Source organism: Balaenoptera physalus (assembly GCF_965194825.1).
Source record: "Balaenoptera physalus genome assembly, chromosome: 3".
In the NCBI taxonomy this organism is placed as follows: domain Eukaryota; kingdom Metazoa; phylum Chordata; class Mammalia; order Artiodactyla; family Balaenopteridae; genus Balaenoptera; species Balaenoptera physalus.
This window is the reverse complement of record NC_138890.1, coordinates 136,900,789-136,924,852: the sequence shown is the minus strand read 5'-3', so window position 1 is coordinate 136,924,852 and position 24,064 is coordinate 136,900,789. Positions and strand designations below refer to the sequence as shown.

The 24,064-nt window shown below is 38.7% G+C and overlaps 1 protein-coding gene and 1 long non-coding RNA gene across 3 annotated transcripts in view; one reads left to right on the top strand and one right to left on the bottom strand.

Annotated features, from left to right (window-relative positions):
• The window catches only part of ITGA2 (integrin subunit alpha 2), a 103,665-nt gene extending 80,850 nt beyond the window's left edge, over positions 1–22,815 (top strand). The window contains exons 20-30 of the mRNA XM_082455865.1: positions 1,983–2,124; positions 3,241–3,333; positions 4,320–4,396; positions 4,483–4,566; positions 7,889–7,991; positions 9,475–9,585; positions 10,561–10,665; positions 12,549–12,662; positions 15,809–15,898; positions 18,364–18,480; positions 18,944–22,815. Coding sequence (XP_082311991.1) covers positions 1,983–2,124; positions 3,241–3,333; positions 4,320–4,396; positions 4,483–4,566; positions 7,889–7,991; positions 9,475–9,585; positions 10,561–10,665; positions 12,549–12,662; positions 15,809–15,898; positions 18,364–18,480; positions 18,944–19,024 — 1,117 coding nt within the window. The 3' untranslated portion in view covers positions 19,025–22,815. The remainder of the gene's footprint in view (positions 1–1,982; positions 2,125–3,240; positions 3,334–4,319; positions 4,397–4,482; positions 4,567–7,888; positions 7,992–9,474; positions 9,586–10,560; positions 10,666–12,548; positions 12,663–15,808; positions 15,899–18,363; positions 18,481–18,943) is intronic.
• Positions 3,956–12,542, bottom strand: LOC309657933. Of its 2 annotated transcripts, XR_014261967.1 has the most exons (4): positions 10,722–12,542; positions 7,106–7,549; positions 5,366–5,527; positions 3,956–4,390 (listed from the first exon to the last, which is right to left on the bottom strand). It is a non-coding gene; the product is annotated as an uncharacterized lncRNA (long non-coding RNA). The 2 variants fall into 2 exon arrangements; XR_014261968.1 differs by lacking the exon at positions 10,722–12,542 and having other exon boundaries at positions 7,106–7,881.
• Positions 22,816–24,064: the final 1,249 nt, after the last annotated feature.

The following is a 24,064-nucleotide window of genomic DNA, read 5'->3' as shown; positions in this document are numbered from 1 at the left end:
CATTGATGAAGGAATCTGAAAATGATCCAAAGAAATGGAAAGATATCCTGTGCTCTTGGATTGGAAGAATTAATTTTGTTAAAATGTCCATACTGCCCAAAGCAAACTACAGATTTAATGCAATCTCTATCAAAATGTCCATGACATTTTTCACAGAACTAGAACAAATAATTCTAAAATTTATATGGAACCACAGAAGACCCCAAATTGTCAAAGCAATCTTGAGAAAAAAGAACAAAGTTAGAAGTGTCTTCAGACTATGCTACAAAGCTACAGTCATTAAAAGAGCATGGTACTGGCACAAAAACAGATATATAGATCATTGGAACATAATAGAGAGTCCTGAAATAAACCCATGTATTTATGATCAATTAGTCTATGACACAGGCAAGAATATACAATGGAGAAAAGACAAAAATATACAAAAATAAACACAAAATGGAGTAAGGACCTGAAACCATAAAACTCCTAGAAGAGTACATAGGCAGAACACTCTTTGACATAAATTGTAGCAGTATTTTTTCTGTCTCTGTCTCCTAAGACAAAAGGAATAAAAGCAAAAATAAATAAATGGGATATAATTAAACTTAAGGGCTTATGCACAGCAAAGGAAACCATTGACAAAACAAAAAGACAACCCACTGAATGGGAGAAAATATTTGTAAATGATATGACCAATAAGGGGTTAATATCCAAAATATATAAACAACTCATACAACTCAAAAAACCAAACAACCCAATTAAAAAATGGGTAGAAGACCATTTTTTAGAATAGACATTTTTCCAAGGAAGACATACATATGGCCAACAAGCATATAAAAACATGCTCAACATCGCTAATCATCAGAGAAATGAAAATCAAAACCACAATGAGATGTCATCTCATACCTAGCAGGATGGCTATCATCAAAAAGAACACAACGAATGTTAGTGAGGATGTGGAGAAAAGGGAACACTTGTACACTGTTGGTGGGAATGTAAATTGGTGCAGCCACTATGGAAAGCAGTATGGAGGTTTCTCGAAAAACTAAATATAGAACTACCATATGATCTAGCAATTCCACTCCTGGATATGAATCCAAAGAAAACAAAAACACTAATTCAAAAAGATAGATGCACCCCAATGTTCATAGCAGCATTATTTACAATAGCCAAGATATGGAAGTAACCTAAGCGTCCATCAACAGATGAATGGATAAAGAAGATGTGACACACACACATATATATACGTACATACACACACATTTATATATACAATGGAATATTACTCAGCCATAAAAAGGATAAAATTCTGCCATTTGCAATAAACATAGATGGACCTAGAGCATATTATGCTTCATGAAATAAGTCAGAGAAAGACAAATACTTTGTTATCACTTATATAGAGAATCTAAAAAATAAAACAAACATATATAGCAAGACAGAAATAGACTCACAGTTAAAAATAATAAACTAGTGGTTACCAGTGGGCAGAGGGAAGGAGGAAGGGGGAAAACCAGAGGTAGGGGATTAAGCGATACAAACTACCATGTATAAAATAGATAAGTAATAAGCATATATTGTACAGCACAGCAAAATATAGCCATTATTTTGTAATAACTTTAAATGGAGTATAATCTCTGAAAAGATTGAATCACTATGTTGTACACCTGAAACTAATCTTGTAAATCAACTATACGTCAATAAAAAAAATAAAAACATAAATTTCAATTTCTCTCATCCATATAGAAGTAAAACACTAAGAAATATAAAACCACTTGTATTTGGATGGTGCTTTTTTCTGCAATGTAATTAAAAGCAACAAAAAAGAAAATCCAGTAGCATTTAGTCATTCATTGTCAATATTATTTTACTATGAAGATAATTTATTATTAAGCAATTTTCTGTCTTCTAAATAGTAAATCTAGAGGGTTTTTTTAATGAGTAAAGTGTTTGAATACTGTAATGACTTTTTTTCTTTTTCTCCTTTTTACTTTTAACAGACAACAGCCCTTCATTGTCAGCAACCAAAACAAAAGGTTAACATTTTCAGTAACACTGAAAAACAAAAAGGAAAGTGCATACAACAGTGGGATTGTTGTTGATTTTTCAGAAAATCTGTTTTTTGCTTCCTGGTCCATGCCGGTATGTGAAGGCACCCTGTGTTAACTGCTGATCTGTTTCCTACTTGTTGTCAATTACCGTCTCCCTTATACTCAAATCTCCATGTCCTCTGTGTTTTCTGAAGAAACACCTTAACCCTGAGCATGATCAATCCTGACTTGTGGCTCCCAACTAGTTAAACCACTTGAGAACACAGCCTGGCTGTGTATCTAGACCAATTCTGCTTCACAGCTTGGGTCAGTTTTCCTTTGCCCTGACACTTGGCAGTAGTAGCCAGACTCTACAATAAACTCTCCTCAAGCCATCTGTGTGATGAGGCTTCCTCGGTGCCGCACAGATGCTGGGAGCTGCACTTGCTCTGAGAAATTAGAGTCCCACAGCTCAGCCCGAGCTTAGTAACCACAGGTCTTGCTGCTGCCAAGATGCTGCATTCCAATGAGGTCAGTTAATCATGTTGACTTGATCGCTATACCAGGAACACACTTGCCCATGAATGTCCCCCTGGTCCCTCCTCTGCCACCAAGCAGTGAAAAGGAGAGAAGGAAAAAGCTGAGATTTTCCAAATTCACTATTTGATGAAAGGATTAAAAAATGGTTTCATCCAGTTTAAAGTCAATGTGAACTTAATAGATTTAGTGTTCTAAACCTATTCTGACTTCAGTGTTTAAATTTCTTGTGCCAAATGACAACTGCTTATTTTAAAGAGAAAAAAACCTGAGGAAAACTATAATGATTCTTTAAATTATTTAAGGTATAAACAAAAACTATATTTTGTCTTTCTCTTGAAACTACAACTTTGAAATACACTGAGAGAAAAGTATGTATTAAAGACAGCATTTCTAAATAGTGGATTAAAGTTATTTTGTGCTTCTGAAATATAAGAAATATGATTTATTTCCGGGTAAAATTCCAGTATTTGACCTCTCCTTTGTCTTGTTGGGTGTCCTGCTTAGCAATAAAAAAAAAGTATGTTAGCCACTTGGACAATTCATACAAGACTTTCAAGTCTTGGTGTGAACCAACTTTACTGCCAGAATTTCCAGGTGGTTTACACATCCTTCAGCACGTATGTGCGTGTGCATGCACACATACACACATTGCATACTAATTGATCATTGTTTCCTTGGTCTCATTCAGGTTGATGGGACAGAAGTGACATGCCAGATTGCTTCATCTCAGAAGTCTGTTACCTGCAATGTGGGCTACCCTGCTTTAAAAAGGGAACAACAGGTACACCTTGCATTTTATCCTTAAATCCATGCTGGCTTCTCCTTGCCATTGGTGTTAACCAATGAACCATCTTTATTCGGTATCATCATTTGATGGGCACCACAAAATAACTGCCTGCATGTGTTTTAAAAAGAATTTTTTTTTTTATACAGCAGGTTCTTATTAGTTACCTATTTTATACACATCAGTATATATATGTCAATCCCAATCTCCCAATTCATCCCACCACCACCACCACCACCCCGCCGCTTTCCCCCCTTGGTGTCCATACGTTTGTTCTCTACAACTGTGTCTCAATTTCTGCCCTGCAAACCGGTTCATCTGTACCATTTTTCTAGGTTCCACATATATGCGTTAATATACGATATTTGTTTTTCTTTCTGACTTACTTCACTCTGTATGACAGTCTCTGTGTCCATCCACATCTCTACAAATGACCCAATTTCGTTCCTTTTTATGGCTGAATAATATTCCATTGTATATATGTACCACATCTTCTTTATCCATTTGACTATCAATGTTGCCTGCATATTTAGAGGAAGTTTTTAAATATCTGCATGTTTTCTTTAAGTTATTAATAAAAGTGGGATTTTCCCCTGTGCAGTTCATTCCCAAAGGCACATACAATATAGAAAGTTCTTTATTTCTGAACACATTGACCAACACTGGTCAAAGTGCTTTACAGAGTCATGGATATCATTTTTAACCCCTGGTAAGCAAATTTTACATCAGCACAAAGCCTTCAAATTCAGATAAGTGTAAGTGCCTGTGATGTGCTGTATGTATATGTCAGGTGAATTCAGTTCTATTCTGAAGGTAAGGCAAGGTGGACAAATACATAGATATTCTACAAATTATAAAGCTTAAGGTTTATAAAATTCAGAATCAAATGGGAGTGAGTTTACTTTTATGGGACACTTTTTTTTTTCATGTTGGTCCCGGAGCACAAAGCGTCATAGATTGATGAATTTTCATTTTGTGTATAGGTGACTTTCACTATTAACTTCGACTTCAATCTTCAAAACCTTCAGAATCAGGCCTCTGTCAGTTTCCAAGCCTTAAGGTAAAACATGATGAAGTCATGAATTAATGATGGGTGGCTTTTCTAATATTTCTCTTTCATTAATTTCCTCATGTTCCTTTCAATAGTGAAAGCTACGAGGAAAACAAGGCAGATAATTCAGTCAACTTCAAACTCTCTCTGCTGTATGATGCCGAAATTCACATAACAAGGTAGGTGAAACAGTGGGCAGCCTGTGACCGTGGACATCACTCTGGCTCATAACATATTTGGTTCATGACTGAACAAGTCCTCTATATGCTCATTCTTAACTGGGGAATTTGAATTAAAATATTTCCTCCTTGTCAACTAAAACAGAAGTCCAGGGACAAACTGGTCCCTAGGGGAATCCTGAGGGACTCTTTAGGTTTATTGACTAAGAGAAACACCAGAAAGACAAAGGAATAATCCTCTGTCACACGCCAAGGGAAACTCCCCCGCAGGCCCTCGGACGGGCTGTCAAAGCAGAACTCGCAGGGCCCCGAGGAGTTGCCGCCACTTCCTTCTCCACGCCTGTGTCCTACTATCCACATGAGATCTCAAGCAATGTCCCCACTCCTGGACGCTGAAGCCCCAAACACAAATACTGAATCTAGTTACAGAAAATTAGTTTCTGGGTGGAAAATTCCTGACATAGCAGATTAGGGGTTTCTTCCAACCAGGAGAAAATGAGGCATTTTTCAAAAGAGGTCATCCAGAAGGACATGAGTTATTCCATTTTCTTGCCCGCCCAAAGCAAGTAAACCTGAGAGCACCAGGCAAAATGGTACTAGTTGATACCAGTTATCTTGAATTGTTCAGAGAGACATGTGTCTTGAGAGGTGAATAACATGTAGACACCACAGGTGCTAATAGGATCACCTTCAAGAAGGGAAGTGGGTTCATGGGCACAGACACATTGAGGCACAGCTATGCAGGTACACAAGCTGCAGGTGACACCCATTTCCAAGCCTGGGAACCAGAGTTCTCTACCTACTGAAACACTAAGGCAGCTTCGCAGCACAGATCAGTGACCCCTGGAAAACACGCAGCGGTGTATCCCCAAGGAGCCACGCTTCAAAGCGTCGACTGCAGATTTCTCTAACATCGCTCCAGCCCCTAAAGCATGGAATATGTAGATCATCCAACAGATCCCTGAGCAAAAACAAAAAGGAAAATATGTCATTATGTCTAGAGCTAGAGACACATGAGCAAAGATGAAAAGAATGCTTCCTTATCGAGTGAGTTGCAAACAGCAAAAGCAGAAACAGAGTATAGCCCAAGTCATCCATCCCTGAAAAAATATTCAGTAACTGCAGATTTCAAAGGGCCCTCAGCTGCTAAAATAAGTAACTGAAAACAGATGCAGCCAAAGAGATTGATAGTACCACATTACCTGACTTTTTTTCTTCCTACCTTTAATGCTTCTTTCTCATCCTAAATGCTTTTTGTTAATAGAGCCTTTTGCTAATTCCATTCTCCCACCATGGCCAATTTTTTCAGATATTTTAAGATGAAATAAATACAATACTGAAGTGGGACTTCACTTTTACTAACATCTTAGCTATGTATTTTTTGTGATGGTAAATTGGATTCTCAGACATTCTCATGTTCTTTTAAGTATATCATGCAGTTAAAAAAAGTATGGAGAATTATAAAGAATAAAGCTAAAGTGGCTCCTAATCTGACCTCTCAGATAATTTCTCTTAATGTCTTTTCTAAAAAAAGATATTAAATGTACATGGATAGAAAATCCAAACATTACAGAAACATACACAACAGAAAGTGAAATCATCCCTCCGCATCTTCTCTGGTCATTTTGTAGATGACTAACTTGACTGTTTTCAGAATACCTTCCAGATACAGGGTTTTATTTATCTACCAGGATATCATACACACACACACACACACACAGAGTTTACTTTTTTTGAAAAAAAAGTCCTACCCAATTATTGAGTATATCCCTTAGGAATCACTTTGATACTGTATAAGTGTGTAATTATTTTGTGCAAATATGATGGATGGAAATAGATGACAGTAGAATTACTTCTAAAACAGGATCCGCCTGAGTATAGCTAACTGCTAATATAAATATATTGATCAATACTTAAGTAACTGAAGGAACACTTAAGTAACATGGAAAAATACTGGATCTCTTTAAAATGCAAAAACAGAGCATATTAATCAATTTAAAAACTGGCCATACTTAGGGGCTCGCACAAAGATCTTCTGGAAGGCAAAGGGAATAACTCATGGACATACAGCCAGACTTTCTGTTTTATCTTCTTTTATTGTAATTAATTTTTATTGGGGTCAGGCTTTCTGTTTCAGATCCTAGTCAGTTTTCCCATTTTCCATGTAAGGCTGACAAATCATTGTTTCCTCTCATAGACATAACCTTGACAAATACTACATCTATTTAAGTCCCTATGGCATATTTTCCTTTTGAGAATTTGGGAAAAAATTCTAAGGCATAAAAAAAGAAAAAGGCAAGATTTTCAGTAAAGAAACCAAAAAACTGTATCTCAGAAAATATCCAGTCCAATTTTTATTTTTTTTAGGAAATAGAATCAACATCCTGTAGTTAGGATAAATTGTCTGTTGGGAATAAATATTGCTTCTCAGACTCTCATCCCTGCTGTCTACCCTCCACCCCTCAATGAAGCTACCCTAGTTGAAATCCATCCTCAGATTCCCAGAAATGAGTGAAGAGAGGGAATGGTATTCAGTTACCTTCCAGTCTGAGTGGTCCTGTGGGGTTCCCTCTGGCCTGGTCATCACTTCGCTTGCAAACCCTACTCAGCAACCCCAAGCACAGAAGTCCAATTAGGCCAGTGCCTCTAGGCCTAGTCTAGTAAAACTCCTGGGTCAGCCACCTTAGAGATGGTCTGTATGGTCAGTGGTGGAAACAGACTGACCAACCCCAATTCAGACCAAAGCGTCAGAGCTGGTTTGGAACTAGGGAAGAATAGGGAGAAGGAATAATAAATAAAATGTACACCCCGTTTCACAGGCATCCAGTGATGAGTAGTGCAGGAGCTAATGCCTGATATCTTATCATGGTATTTCAGCCATCATACCAAGTGGAGAATCCTCTGCCTTATAAATCCATTCACCCAATCAATAAGGACCAAGTGGCCACTGTATTAACACACCTGTCAATATATCTTGACACACCTGTCAAGATATAATATCTTGAGAAGTGTTTCACTACAAATTCTTAAGTAATACATTTGTATTTATTTTAGAAACTTTACAACTGATACACATATAAGACAAAGAATCTCAGCAGAATGATCATTAAGGGATATGTTTTGAAAGGAACTTGTTTTAGCCTTAGAAATGTATACTGGATCAAGTCCATAATAAGCATTTGTTTTCATTTAATGTTTTGTACCTAAATGTAAACTCTTTCACTTGTAAAATAAGCTAGAAGATATTTAGATAAAAGAAATATTAAACTTAAAGAACAACAGCATAACTAAAATATTCGGCTTTGCAAACATCATCCAACAGATCTACCAACATAAATTTTTATGAAGTCTCCTCGGATGGGAATATTCCTTCTATTGTGAACAATTTTGAAGATATTGGTCCAAAATTCATCTTCTCCATTAAGGTTGGTAAGCCTGACATAAGAATGGAAAATCAAGAGAAAGGGGGAAAAAATGAGGGCAGGAGGAGAAGAAGAGAGTAAAAAGAAGTTGAAATACACCAGTGGTTCTCAAACTTGAGCACGCATTAGAATCACCTGGAGTCTTGTTAAAACACATGTCACTGGGCTCCATCTCCAGTGTTTCTGATTCAGAAGGTCTGGGGTGGACCTAACAATGTGCAGTTCTAACAAGTTCCCAGGTGATGCTGATGCTTCTGGGCCGGGTGCCATACTTTGAGAACTACTAAGGTAGACCATTGATAAGTAAACAGGTGGGCCTTGTACATAGCTATGTGTCCTGGGTAAGGGATAATCGATGTATTTTGAAAGCAAATGTTGCACATTAATCAACAGAGCAGTAATATAATGATACTACTATGGACAAAAGTCTCTGAAATATAATCAGTATGCCAATTTATCCTTGGAAACCACTTCTATTTGAGAAGCTCACCATTTGTATACAAATATTTATTTTGTACAGTCATGCTAAGTAGTATATAAAAATATTTTAAAATCAGTTTCTATTGGCTATTACTTAGTAATTATTAAAGTTTGTTTTCAGTTATATAAAGAGAAATGAATTTATGAGAGAATGATATTTTATAATAACATTGCATAAACTTTGGAAAATAAAAAGGGAAGAATCCATCCACCACCCTTAGTCATTACCATTTTATTTTTGTACATTTCCTATAAGTCTGTCACATGGTTGCAACTCTATAATTCAGTGATTTAAAAAGTCCTTAAAGGAGTCTTGATTTGTGATCCAGATACTGGAATTTATAAAATGTACATGGTATTTGGCAACTACTTCTTTAATGAAACATTTAGTCAATTAGTAGTAAATATTATAAAACAATATTCAAAGAGCATGTAATAAGTATCAGCCTTTGTATGAAGTGCTTTATGTATGTTAACCCATTTAATTCCCAGATCAGTTATGAGATTGATAGGATTATTATTCCTATGAGTGTTCTTTAAAATGTTTAACAACCAGTAGGGCATGAGCCCTGGACAATTAGGACAGACTTTCCACCAGCGAGAACAGAGGCTGTATCTGTGCATACCTACTGATTTGCCCATTATCTTTATTTTACAAATGAGAAAACTGAAGCATAAAGAGGTCAAGTACCTTGCCCAAGCCACACTGCTAGGCAGGGGCAGAGTGGAACTTCATGCCCTAGCAGACCAAACCCACAGATGGTAGGTGTTTTTAATCATCTCCTAAGTCACAAATTATTTACCAGTTAAAATTGTAGATGTTAAGATTCTTCCAAGAGGTAAAAGACAGCGAGCCAAAGAGTGACCATGAAGTAATGACTCACTTTCATATGGACTCACTCTTACCACTTAATAGTTGCCCCTCATCAACACTGAGGTTATTGATCACGTTCCTTCCAACATGTGTATGATGTAGCGGCAATCAGAACGTTTTCTTACTACATAGGTAACAACAGGAAGTGTTCCTGTCAGCATGGCATCTGTAATCATCCGTATCCCTCAATACACCAAAGGCAAGAACCCGCTGATGTACCTGACTGGGGTGCACACGGACCAGGTAAGTGCAGCCAAACTGCCTATAAAAACGTGTACCTTCCATACGGAAATGTTCCATGAGGTGGGGGTGATCATGTCTGCATCATATAAACAAGAAATTGAAAAGATAACCCCTATGCACCCTGAGTGCCAGGTAACTAGCAGTTAATTTCATATTAGAAGCAGGATATCGTTATAAGAAATGTCTGAGTCTAGGGATGTACAGATGGCAGAAATTATTAAAACCTCCTTCTGACCAGCTGAAGATCTGACTTTGTCAGAGCCCTGTTTATAGAGAAGTTAGTTAGCTGGAAGTGAGAGGTTGAACCCATAGTGGGAGAGTAGTCAGTCTACACAGCTGCAGTCAGTAGCTGGTCTTCAAGCTGCCAGCCTGGATTTTCAACTGGTAGTTGTCAACCTTGGTTGCTCATTTAATCACCTGGGTCGCTTTTTAAATGTGTGATGCCCAGACCTACCCCAGGCAATTAAATCAGAATCTCCAGGGCTAAGGCTCTAGCACCAGTGTTTTTCTTTAAAAGCCCTCTGGGTATTTCTCTAAAAGCCCCCCGGCTACAGAGGTGCTGTAGCCAAACCCCTGACAGTGGCTCAGCCATAGTCTACCACTTAGCTAATGCTACAGCAGTGTTACTTCCGTGCTGTTTATAGGTGACTACAGGAAAGCAAAATCCTAAACTGTTCCACAGAAAAGAACCCTGAATTAAATAAATCACTCACAGACAATTGTTATTACAAATTTGTGTCATCACATGTGGGCTGCAAGAACCAGCGCCATGCCATCGACTCACATCAGGAGGATTTGAATATTTCAGGGTTTACATTAGTGATGAACAGAAGTGTGGCCAGGTCGGCACAGTGAAGAGAATCCTGGGAGCCCCTCCCCTGCCCCAACATGTGACAATAGGATTTCCTAACAAGTCGAAAATAACATCATAAACCATCTTGCTTCCTAAGACTGATTGGATGTCCTTCTTTGTAGGCTGGTGACATCAGTTGCAAAGCCGAAATAAATCCACTGAAAATAGGACAAACATCATCTTCTGTATCTTTCAAGAGTGAAAATTTCCGTCATGTAAAAGAATTGGTGAGGACAGGTTAATGGGGTGAAAACTTCCTTTAGTGATTCATTGTTTGTTTTACCTGGAAATTGAGGCACTTCTTTTTTCCTGCCACCTCAGGTGGTAGAACTTTCCTATTTTGCCTTTGATGATCTGTGTGAATCAAGAAAATACACGCTGAAATCTAGGTTATTGGAATTATTATTTATGCCATTATTATAAAATACATGTTCCAAATTTCATGATATTAAAAGGACTCCATGTCAAACTGTCGTGCACATTGGAAACGTTGCAAAGAGCTGAGTGGGAGCTGGGCATGTTTGGGAGGTGAAGCCCCCTCACCTCCTCCACATAATCACTGATGTCTTCTATTGAGCTGTTAAATTTGACTCTCTGACCACCCTTCTCTGTTTTCAATATTTTGTCATCTCCTGCTCGAGAGTTATGCCACTTTTTTGGGAAAGACACTTGTGTAGCATCTAGCATGGTGCTTGGCACATATGAAGTATTCAAATAAGCAAACATTTAGTAAACAGTAAAAGGTAAACCAACCTCAGTTCTCCCCTATGAACAACATTGAAATTCTCCTGTTTTTCTTTTATTGCAATTATTTTATTTCATGAAGGATGGGAAAATAGGAGAATGAACAGTTTCTTATTTAAGTAACTATAGTGTAATTACAGTGTAATTGTGGTCTAAATCTGAACAGAGGTATGTAAAAATGCTCAGGAGAAACTCATCTCAGGGTATGAGATGAGTTATACCTCTCAGCATTTTCCTTATTTTTGTGAAAATGTTTTGATTTTGTAAAAAAGGCAACTTCTGTGAACAATATAGAGGAGACATAACACGAAAAACAAAGAAGAAACTAAAGTTCTCCAGAAATCTAACAGCTGACCACTTAACATTTAATGAACATTCTTCTTTACCTCTAATCATTAACCTACATATAAGCACATGTACACTGCTACATAAATGGACCAAGCTACCTTTTTTCATTGGCCGGTATGTCACAGATCTTTTAATAGGCTTTATTTTTAGAGCAATTTTAGGTTCACAGCAAAATTGAGTCTAAATTACAGAAATTTCCCATGTACTTGTTGCCCCACTTACCCACAGCCTCCTACACTATGAACCCGCCGCCCCCCGCCCCCCGCCCAGAGTGGTACATTTGTTTCAATTGATGAACCTACACTGACACATCATAATTACCCAAAGTCCATGGTTTACATTAGGTTACCCTTGATGTACGTTCTATCGGTTTGGACGAACGTACAATGACATGGATCCACAGTTACGGTGTGCAGAATGGTTCACCGCCCAGAAACTCCTCTGCGCTCCACCTGTTCATCCCTCCTTCCCCCCTAACCCTTGGCAACCACTGATTCTTTTACTGACAACTTTTTTAAAATTCAAGGAGTGCATCTGTATCATGAGGTTACTGACTAAATTGTACTACATTTTGTGTATGTATACTCAATAATTAACTAGTGCACTGTTGATAAACACGGATTGTTTAGTCTTTTGGGTTTTAAAAAATTTTTATTTTACACTGGAGTATAGTTGATTAACAGTCTTGTGCGGGTTGTTGTTTCTCTTTAACTCTGAGAAACAGTAGTTCAGTAAACAGGCCTGCTGTACTCTTCTGCACACACTTATGATTATCTCCTGAGGCCTTCCACACAGATAGGAAGCGGCAGGGGCAAAGGACATGCACTTTTTACATTTTGAAGCAAAGTGCTAAAAATCTCAAGAAGAAGGGTTGTAACTAGTAATAGTTCATGAGATTGCTGATTTCCTTAGATCCTTCCCAGTACTGGGTTTTACCCGTCTTTGTAAAATTTTGGTGTTTATTTTTTAAAGCCCGTACTAACTCTCTCTTCTTTTACCCTTGACTCCAACCTGAAAGAACTGCAGAACCGCTTCATGTAGTAACGTCACCTGCTGGCTGAAAGACCTTCAGGTGAAAGGAGAATACTTCCTTAATGTGTCTACCAGAATTTGGAACGGGACTTTTGCAGTAGTAAGTATCAGCTTTGTTTATTTGGCTCATTGATAGCAATGAAACATAAGCCTTCACTGTCAATAAGGTCGCACCCTCTGACAAAATTAGCATTCTGACTAATGTCAGCCGTGCCCAGTGACCCAGAGCAATCTTACCTTGGAAGGCAGTATGCTTCCATCCCTTTCCAAAGCTTGCCCAACCTGGCTGGGCCTCAGAATCACCTGGGCTGCTTGTAAAGCATCTGCTTCATAGATTCCATGCCAACCTACTACAACAGAATCTCTGGAAATGGTGTCAGGATCCCCTCGGCTGTCTGGGGTGCGGTGGGCCACCTGCTCTGTCTTCCTCCTCCTCCTCTTGACTTTTCTGACTTCTGGTCTCCTCCACCACACCCAAATCAAAGTGCCTCAATTCCTTGTGCTCCCAGGTGACTGTTGATTGATCTCAAACTACCTGGTAGATGAATCTAACCTACGAATCCATCGTCCTATATTAGAGCCAGGTGTAACCACTCTGCTCTCCTGTTTTTAATCCCTTCTCTGGTGGAAGCCCCAGTGTGCTTACAGTTTTTTTAAGTCATTTCAATCTCACAACGAGTTTGAGGAATGTGCCAGAATGATGTCAGAGTGTTTTTCCAATTGGCAGGTATGACTTGGCAGTAGTGATATCTGCTTTCAGCAGAGATTTCGGTAGCCAGAATTTCAATCTGGCACGAAGTGTAAGGATGGACAGAGCTCCTTACATCTGACTACATAAGTGGCGAGCTGTTCATTTTACTAACACTGGCTCTGATCGAGGCAGCAAAATAGAAATTAGTTTGAAACCTCCAGGGGGCCTTTTGGCTCTCAGTGAATTTTTTTTAAACGAATAAATCAGTCTTCAAGGTGCTCACCAACCATACCCTATTCCCTATTTTCTAACCACTTCATGATCTCTCCAACAAACCCCTCCCTACTATGGAGTTTTATGTCACATCAGAGAACTTGGCTCCCTCTGAACTTGGCCCCGGAACCAAAATATAAGCAATATTCTTCGATAAAGACATAACAGAAAGAGGAATTGTGAAAGGCAGGTGAAAAACTAGAGAAGTGGAGGAGTGATGAGTTGGGTTGTCTCCTTGTTTGCCTTTATTTGGTTTTCTTGTTAGTTGCATTTGCTTTCAAGCCTTCAGGATGCCGCTAAATCCTGTAAGATGCAAAGCAGGCAGTTATACCATCATCCCAGCTGCTGCAGTTTGGTGCTCAGTTTTACCCATTGGATCTTGGCTCCTTGGATTTGAGGAACAAATGTTTTCATAGTAACCTTTGCCAGCTGGGAAGGAAAACGGACTGTTGCAAATCAAAAGGCAATCACCCCGGCTCTGTAAAAAGCATTTGGTTTTTCTTGAGTTTGTTTAAAGCTACATCATTTTAACTGTAAGACTTTTTATAGTACCTTCCCCAAGGTTTTCAGAAGCAGCAGTTTCATTTCTGGAAGCAAAATTCTGAAGAAGTGTATTATTTATGCTTTTTCAACATGGTTATGATAGTTAAGCTGAAAAACACCCCTGAGAGTTATTGCATATCAAGTCCTACACATCTTCCTCCTTCATGAAAGGTCAAATGTTTATCCCCACCTTGTTTTGAACCATTTCAACAGTGGATGTTCTCAGACCATCTAGGAGATCCAGTCTGAAATATGAATCCTACTTCCTGTATTAGAGCCCATGAATATACTAACTTTTGCCCTTTTTCTGAGGCAGTGCAAGTCAACTTAACATTTCAAGTAATTTCATCACAAATTGATTGCTCAGGTTTCCAAATCAGTGGCATTGTTGGTTGCCGTTTGTAAGGAAAAGGCTTGTTGAATGCTAGCAGGTGTGTGACTTCACTCTCCTGGGTGTGCATGGTACGCCTACCACTACTTGTTAACCCTGCAGGATACTGTGTACCCGTGCAAAGGGCCAGACTTAGGAGGGCAGATATATCAGTGTTGTAAGGAAATTCTTTCATCTTTAGTCTGCAGGGACTATTAAATAAGAACATTCACTTAACTGTTACTCCTTTTTAAATTTAAACCATTATCAGTACTCCTAATGTTCCCCAAATAATGTATGTTTGAGAGACCAGTGATCAGGGTTAACTTCTACTGCAATCTTCCATCTTGAGAAAATTAAGGCTAATCAGAGACTGAGCCAGTGGAAAGGAAATAAATTGCTCACTTTTTGGATATGCATTCTCTCTTTCTGGCTCCCAGATATAGTTTAGCAAATTACCTCATGGAGTATATTGAATCATGTGCCCTAGTAACCACAAAAACTAAATCCTAGTAGCCAGATCATGTGAAGGCAGTTCTCAAATCTGGGCATCGTATTCCATCTCGAAATAAGCATCAGTCCCGATACTTGATTATATACACATCAGTAATATACACATCAGTAATATATCCATTGAAAAATAGATTATTTTTCTGTAACTAGATTCAGGAAGGCATGTAAAGTTATTTCATTTTTGGAGGTTACTAATAACATCAGCATAAAATGTATGCCCCTCCTATATGCCTGCCCCAAATCCAGTTATTTTTTATAAAAATGCTTAGATTAGGAAATCTGAAATTATTACTCATGTTATATAGCACTGACACAAGGTTTAGGATGTCTGCCACTGACATGCATGGTCTTTAAACAGTATTATTTTACACATGTGTACCCAGAAGAGAAATTCTCTTCCTTTTGAATCTGATTTCACATTCTGTTTTGTGATTTATTCAGGTAAATATTTAAAAATACCAAGTTTTCAATGTTCTCTCATGTCACAAACTTCGTTGTTTTTAAAAACCTAAACTATGATCTTTCCCAATTAAAAACTTCATTTCTAAACCCTTGTTTTTCACCCCTGTTTACAAGTTAGAGTTACCAGGAGAGAAGCTTTAACCGGCTGGTATCTAGACCCCACCCCCCAGAGACTTCATTTAATTTGCTATGGCAGGGTCCAGTCACCCGCAGGGTTTAAGTTCCCACATGGGGTCCCAGCATATCGGCGATTTAAGCACACACAGATGCTTGTCTTCAGAGTTGGCATTTGCACTTGTCACTTTCCACAAGGAAATAAATAAGGAGCATGCTGAGTTGTATACATTAACTTCTGCTAGGATAAAATACACTCTTTATTCTTCTTATGTTCCAGTCGACTTTTCAGACAGTACAGCTGACGGCAGCGGCAGAAATCGACACCTATAACCCTCAGATATATGTGATCGAAGAAAACACCGTCACGGTGAGTGCTTCGCATCCCTCCCTGTGGGCGCTGGAGTCTCTGACAGGCATTCCATTTCTGACCATTTACAATAGTCACTTTCGCATCTACATGTATATAGAAGTATCTTACTGAAACTCTGAAAGTCTAATGTTTATCATGCTGAGCTTTTGATAAGGGTGTTTGCTACTCCAAAAAGCCCCTTGGTTGTACTTGCCCTCCCCCTCGTCCCCACGCTGGCAAAGCTGGGTCAGAAGTGATGATCTGACAGGAGGCACAAGGGAAGGGGCCCCATCGTGCTGTGGCTCCCTCCTCCCTGCGCCAGGCCTCCACCAGCACCATGGCTGCTCACACAAAGCAGTTTACATCCTAGGCCATGAAATCTAAGTCATGCTCCTTTGAATCATACATAGTATTTTAGAGTATTTTTGAAAGAGAAGTGCTGAAGTATGCTTAATAAATAAGGCATTTACTAGAGGGCTTTTTCTTTTTTTTTAGCAGTACTCCTTAAAACTAGACGCTGACACTGTGTGAAACATCCATTCATTAGATCTTCAGTCTAGAAAACTATAAATGCTTCTCTTGATTTAAAAAAAAAAAAGGGTTTGGCAAAGAAATGTACGTTCACAGAAGACAAAGGCTCACTGTTCCAAGCGCTGGCACGGGACAACTTTCCTTCGCGCTGGAACTCTGGTTAGAATATGCCATATTTAGATATAGCAGGATTTCCATGCTCAGCTAATCTGCTGGCAGAGCCCTGGTCATCTTCCTCCCAACGCTTTTGTTAGGAATTGGAAGCCAGTTCAAGACTCTGCCCCGAGGCCAGCTTGGCAGCTGGCCCCAGTCCACTAGAGTCCACTGCTGCAGTCTACGGACTTGGCCAAAAAGCCAATGGCCTTGTGAACTCTGGACCTCTCTCAATGCCTGAGAGTGGAGCCCACAGCCCTGCTGTCCCACTATTGTCCCAGCAAAAATGATTCCACACAGAGGATGGTGCTCTGCTTCTGGTTTAGGACTATCAGTGAAGGCCCGCACCCTCTCTTCAGAGGCTGGGGTGTGGAAAGTCAGAAACGGAGGCAAAGGAAACGTGGGCTTCAAATTCAAAGTGCTATGAACTAAGCCTCGGGAGGGGGGAAGTACTATAGATATTTTAAAAGTTCATTTCAGAAAAATGTAGTATTCAGACAATACCTGGACCTCTGCTGAAATCTGGTTTTATTTTTAGAAAGCAGTATTAAATAAATGCATTAATTAAAAATTCAAATTAACAATTTCAATGAACCTTTTGGGAGATTTTTCTTTTCATGGTTTTCTCTGAGCAATACTGATAAATAATAGAGGCCAACTATTACTTGTGTCTATAAAAATATTTTTTGAATCCAAATAACTATTTTAAATAAATTTTAAAATTATATTTTGGAATCCAAATAATAAATTGACCTATCCCTATAGGTAGACAAGTGATTCTTAAATTTATTTGAATTCCAGGCCCACTTAAAAAGCCGATACAAAAATCATGTACTCATAGTTCCCTAAAGATCCATGGAGCCTGGATTAGGAAGTTCTAGAATAGAGAGAAGTAGGGACATGACTGCCACTAAACAGTGAACTACATGAATCGAGTTATTTTATTCCTAAATTTCTAAAGCCTTAGTTTAGCTCTTAAAAATCCAAATGGGAAGAAATATAGTCACCAAAAGGCCAGACTCAAGTTTAGCCCAACTCATAAATTCTGTGGTGAAAAGCAGCTTATCTGCCACTGTAATTCAGTGTTAAGTCAAGAAAATAAATGAGGTTTTCTCCCCTCATTTGGCTCCAAAATTAACTCTTTGAAAATGGTTGTGATTCTTTCCCCAATTAAAAAAAAAGAATATACAGTTTTACTGTTAGAACTCTTACGGCAGCCATGCTATTACAAAGCCACAAAGACTGCCAGGAAGTAGACGTTAAGAATCATGTGTAACCTCAAGGGCAATTTATCACTGAAAAGGTCAACTTGAGCCCTGAGATATTACTTCTACTTGTTAACAATCCATATCAAATAAATCAACATTTTAGGAGCCCAATTCAAAGTTGTTGTTGTTGTTATTGTTTGATCACAAGGGATTTGGGTTGTTAATTTTTTGACTCTCCTCCCCAAGACTGGGTTCCAAATGCTTTCACTTGATGATGAGACTGGATGCCAGAAACTAAAGCTCCAAATTTTGTAAGTGATTAAAGCATCTGAGACTGTCAGAGATGACATATCCACTAAATACTGATGCAGTTAAAGGAAGGAAATGGGAAGACTTGCATGCCTTGCCTGTATCTGCAGGAGCATTTTCTCTCGAGATTGTACTGTACAATATTTAACTGAGGAATGTGATCGTGAGGAAGTCACATCCCCTTTCCAGACCGTCACTTATAAAATTAGAGGATTTGACTAGACCATCTCAGTTTTTTTCAGTGCTAAAATTAACGCAATGGTTTTGTATATACACTTACAGATTCCCATTACCATAATGAAACCCCACGAGAAAGCTGAAGTACCAACCGGAGTTATAGTAGGAAGTGCAATCGCTGGAATCCTTTTGTTATTAGCTCTGGTTGCAATTTTATGGAAGGTAAGAAATGTTTCATATTTAAAAATACAGGGGTCCTGAAGGACCTCTGTCTTGAATTTCCTTATCACATGAGCCAACCCTAAGTTTTATATGGTACCTCCTCGTCTATCATAAGAAAAAAGGAAATGCAAGTTTATTTGCAAATTCTCACTCATGTTTTGGAAAACAATCAGTAAGGATTTTATCTCCTTGGTCTTGGTCCCTTTTCTCCAACCTTCCTTTCATCCAGACCCTGAATGTCTTGTTCAGCTGCAAGTAAGTGGACCCTGAAAAATTTAACTTTATGCAATTCATTTCAACTCTGGGTATTAATCTCCTCACTGAAGGGCTGATGCCAGGTCAGTCACTCTGCACAGTGACCTGTCCAGAGCCCCACGATTCCCAGAGGTGCAAGGAGAGGGGAGTCTGGGTCCCATACAAAATAAGCCAGAAGTGGTAATGTTTTTACATCATCATCTTACAGCTTGGATTCTTCAAAAGAAAATATGAAAAAATGGCCAAAAATCCAGATGAAATTGATGAGACCACAGAACTCAACAGCTGAATCACCCAGCAGTTCCCACTGCAGTGGGAAGGGGCAGCATCTCAGCCAGGGTTTACTATTCGCAGGAACGGATTTCTTAAAAATCCCAGTGCAACTTAATAACGTAATAGCTAAACTAGAACTGCAGGTCAGTTTGGAAAGAAACTGTGAGGGATTTGGGAGGGCAGGAGTATAAAGGGTAAAACACTATTTTATGTTGGGGGGAAAGTGATCTTTACGTTGGCTGGTCCACAGTTTATAGGAAATGCTTCCAAACAGGAGAACTCTTAAAGAAAAATATAACCTTTCTCAAAATTTTTTGGGGGGAAAAAACCCAATCATTTAAAATATGATTGTTTTTAAACAACAAAAGTGGAAGTACTCGGTATAGGTATATAATTAGCTTGGATATATTGATGCTGATGGGCAGAAAAAACAACACAGGTCTTCAACTTAACGCTGCTCATCCAAAGTTGCCACAGAGGATATTTTCAGTGATAATTTTGTTTATACACTAGGTAAAATTTGCTGTTGTCAGCCCACAGCTGCTTCCTTAGAGTCCCTTTCTTGCAATGATGTACTTATCAAAACATGCTTGCTGACTGGTAGAGCCTCCTGCAGAGGAAATCTCCATTTCACTGGGGGAGGGTTAGGGGCCGAAACGATTTAGTGGCCAAAGCACAAACTTTTGTTTAAAATCTGTAACATCATTTATGGTAAAATCTTGTCTGCTGGAGGCCCCGCCTGGAAGAAGGAGGAAATTTTTCTCCTTTAGGATGCATAACTGGCTGACCTGACTGGCTGACTGGCTGGCTGGCAGGGGACCTTGTGAATTTTTGAAAGATGAGTAATTTCTTTGGAATCCTTCCCCCTTCCAAAATGAACCTCTCCCACCTCCTGGTGCCCCCATATTCTCCATGCCTGCTGCTGCCCGCCTTCCTCTCCAGGAGCCCAGAGTTTTCCACCCTCCTGTAACCCCTTGTCCAAATCTCCCATTCCCAGGGCAGCTGCTCTTCTCCAGGTGTGAGAAGGAAGTCATCTGTTTCACTTCCACACTTGTGTGAATTACTGTATAATCCCCTTAACTTCAGGGAGCTATTTTCATTTATTGCTAAATATGCAAGAAAAGCCCAAGTGGATTTCTAATTGTTGAGATTTCAGGCAGGGTAAACAAGGTAAAGTATAAACATCTCAGGAATTTTCAAGAAGTTACAAGGAGACATTAGAAACCACCAAATCAGCATGTGCACCTGCTGTGCTTGTCTGTTTCTGGAGGACTTACTTACACTTCCAGAAGAAAGACTTTCACCTGGGAGTTTGCTAACCAGGTAGAGTCTCACGCCCCAATTCCTGAGAGTCTTATTTAGTCGTCAGATCCGGATGAAGCCTGGTGACCTGTATTTTACAAGCATCCCGGTCCTTATGATGTAAATGGGCCACTGTGAGGACCACCACCCATTTCTCCTCCTGCACCTTCTTTTCTCTACTTCTGCGCCCACCTATCCTCTAGGAGGGACCGGGAGAAAAGGGGCAGAGCTGAAGGCCGTGGGGACTATTTTATGTCAGAAAGTACATACCCAAAGTTTCAGATAGACAAGTCACTTAGCCTCTGTAAACTTCAGTGTCCTTGTTATAAAATGGGGAGACTGGGGCGGAGTTCAGCAGCGACGCTTTTAACTTTAAAAACCTATCTGGGTTTCTTACAACACAAATAGACAGACAATCCTCCAAGAATCTGACACTGAAAAGAATTCGGAGGAAAACAGATATTTGCCCACGTGTGCCTGTGACGGCAGTGCGGGGCTGTCTGCACAGTTACAGAATTTTGCATCTGACAAAACAAACAGGGGAAAAAAAACAATTAGAAATAAAACATCAGGGGTTTACAGCAAAAACAGCATGGTATTCTCTAGTTACATGTGCTAGAGCCCAATTCTTTTAACAGCTGGATTCAAACACTGTTTCATTCCAAGAAAAATTGTTTTAAAAAAAGAGTGGAGGGGAAACTGGTCATTACGTTGATAAAGACTATTTAAAAAACTGGGTAACTGCTGTATATATTTACTAGTTTTCTGATGTAATATACTGAGAACAATGGAAGTCATCCTTTTATTTTACTCTGCCTCCCCTTCCTTAGATGATAAAACACTAATCTGAGGTCACATACTCACAGTGAGCTTGCGAGCTCTGGCAAGCCTTGCCTTGGATGTGCCGCCCTGACGGCACTGTGTCCATGAAGGAGTTGGATTACTATAAACTAAAAAATTAGCCATTTGTCTCTGCACCATTTATCACACTGGGGCAGGGTTTCTCAGCCTGGGCACTGCTGACATTTGGAGCCAGGTAATTCTTTCTTGCGGGGGCCTGACCTGTGCATTGTGGGATGTTTAGCAGCAGCCCTGGCCTCTGGCTATGGCCTCTACCTACGAATACCAGACGCTCCCTCTCCCCCTCATCGTGGTGATCAAAAAATGTCTCCAGACATTGGCTAATGCCTCCTGGAAGGCAAAAATCACCCCGACTGAGAACCACTGCACTAAGCAAGTGGCCTAAATATACAACTTCTGTTACCAGATCACAGATTTGAGGCAGAGGCTCTAGTGAGGAGTATTTCTCAAGCACTTTTAAGCAAAGGTTGGGTATTCATCCAAGAAATTAAAAAAGTATTTGAGAAAAAAAGCTCTGTATTCCTATTCAGCCATACTTTTATTTTAAAAGTAAGTAGAATATGGGGCTTAAAAGATGTCATCTTCAAAGTTTCCATTTCATAAATGGTGTATAGACAATATGTATAGAATGTGATAAGAATTGAGTTGCTTCATGCCTTGTGTGCTTCATGCCACACAAGCCTTACAAAATAGTAAAGTAAAACAGTCTGTGAAAAAATTGCATTGAGATTTGAATTTGTGCATTGTCCATTTTAGCAGCAAAATGAGAACCGGACAGATTCCTAGCTGGCTGTGCTATTTTTATAAAATAGTAAAAGTTATTAACTGTGAAAAGAAAACTAAAACCAATTTATCATAATCACACAAATGATTATACTACAAGTTATTACAGAAGGTATAATTTTATAATGTATCTATTCTGATATACAGCTATAACATAATATGACAGTCCCATAAATTAAGCCATCATTAAGCAGAAAGCATTAAACAGGATTCCTCAAACTGAGCTCCCTGGTCCATCATTAATACAATTTGCACACAGAAAATAATTATATACACAGCTCTTAGGACTATGCCCTCATTAACGCATACTCATTTCAATCAATTGGAAAGACTAGACCTCTAGAGGTAAAAGGTATACATGGGGGTAAAGTTTGAAACAAAAATGTTAACTATTTCTTTGAACCTTAAAGAATGAAAATGTAGCCATTATGTAAATATAAAAAGCTGGTTTCATTCGTACCTGATTTAGTTTGGCAGATAAAGTCAAAATGTAAATGTATATATTGCACAACTATGTTAAATTGTATATTTTTTTAAAGACAAATTGTCTAGGATAGTTGCCTTCACACATAATGTATAAATCTTTGTTAAGTATATTTGCTTTTTTGATAAACTGGTTTTTGTCTTTTTTTCTCTCCACCAAAAATATAAAAATGAATATGCATGTTTGTATATGAAGTTTCACAATTCGTTTGATTTTTGAGAAGCAAAAGATCAAATTGGAGCAGTAATCAACATAAACTAGTTAAGAGCTTTTCTCCTATTAAAGTATGAGAATCAAACAGAAAAGTATTATTTAATTGTAAACCCCTCTTTAAATACCACATTACTGAATGCAATTAAAATCATTTTGAAAATAAAGCTATTTACTTTGGAATTTGAATTTTACGACTTAACGTATTTCACTGTACTTATCTCATGCACTCACTGTGCTTCAGAACACATTCAAGACTCAGCAGAAGAAGAGTGAGGACGTACCTAACCTCTTACGTTAGTAGCAGTGGCCACAAGGATGCCTTTGCAGGAACCTTAAACTGCCTTCATAGCTTAGAGACTAGGTGTAAAGCCTTGCTCCGCACAATGTGGTCGACGGGTAGGCAGCGCCGCATCACCTGGAGGCTGTTACAAAATGCAGATCTCAGGTGCCACACAGAACTGAATTCCAACTGGAAGTTTAACAAGATCACCAGATGATTCATATTATGTTAAAGCTTGAGAAGCACTACTCTAAAGCACAACTTACCTCTAGATATAAATATGTGCTTGATATAGAAAAAATAAAATCGGTCAAACCGCTGCAGCCTATATGAGTAGTCATCTGCATAGTGTTTTTAAAAATTTTAATAGTAAGCAAGAGGGTTTACATCGTAAGGATTAAATATGCTGAAATGAACGTGCTGAAATTATAAAACAAGATACATATCAGGCTCATAGACTGGCCCTCATTCTATAGCTGGCGCATCAACGCAAAGGTTGCTGGGCGTGTGTTGCCTTTCACACCTATGCACAAACATCTCCAGTTCCTACCAGGTGAACCTCCACGTGCCTTCCTCAATTTGGCCCATCTCAATTCAGGTGAAGCACATCATAAGGGCAGCTGATTGCAGAACCACTACCAGTAAGCGTATCTGGTATGCTTCGTACATTAAAATACAACTTTGGAGAAAAAGAACATTCATTTTTCTTTGGATTGTCACAGAGTAGGTTAAAGACCTGTATCAAATCTACCATTCTGTCCCAAATCGGAAAAGTTTTATATTTATGTATTTTTAAAAAGTAATTCCTTTTATTCATTCTATATCACCTTTGAAAAACTACATAGAACATTTAAAAAAAATTCCTCATCCTATCATAACCCTTTAATATTTTAAAGTAAGATACCAATTAAAGATTGGAAATAATCTTATTCAAAAAGAGGGACTGATTTTCATCTTAGGACCACTCCAACCTAACTAAAAGAAAAAGGCTACTAACTAAACTGAACTTCTTGATTCTGTGCAAAATAAAAGTAAAAAGCTAACTCAAGTTGTTCTTGCTATAGCCCTAGCTCTACTGCCCTCTGCTGGGTGAGCTACCTAACTACACCACACAAATCGTTACTGCCTTAAGA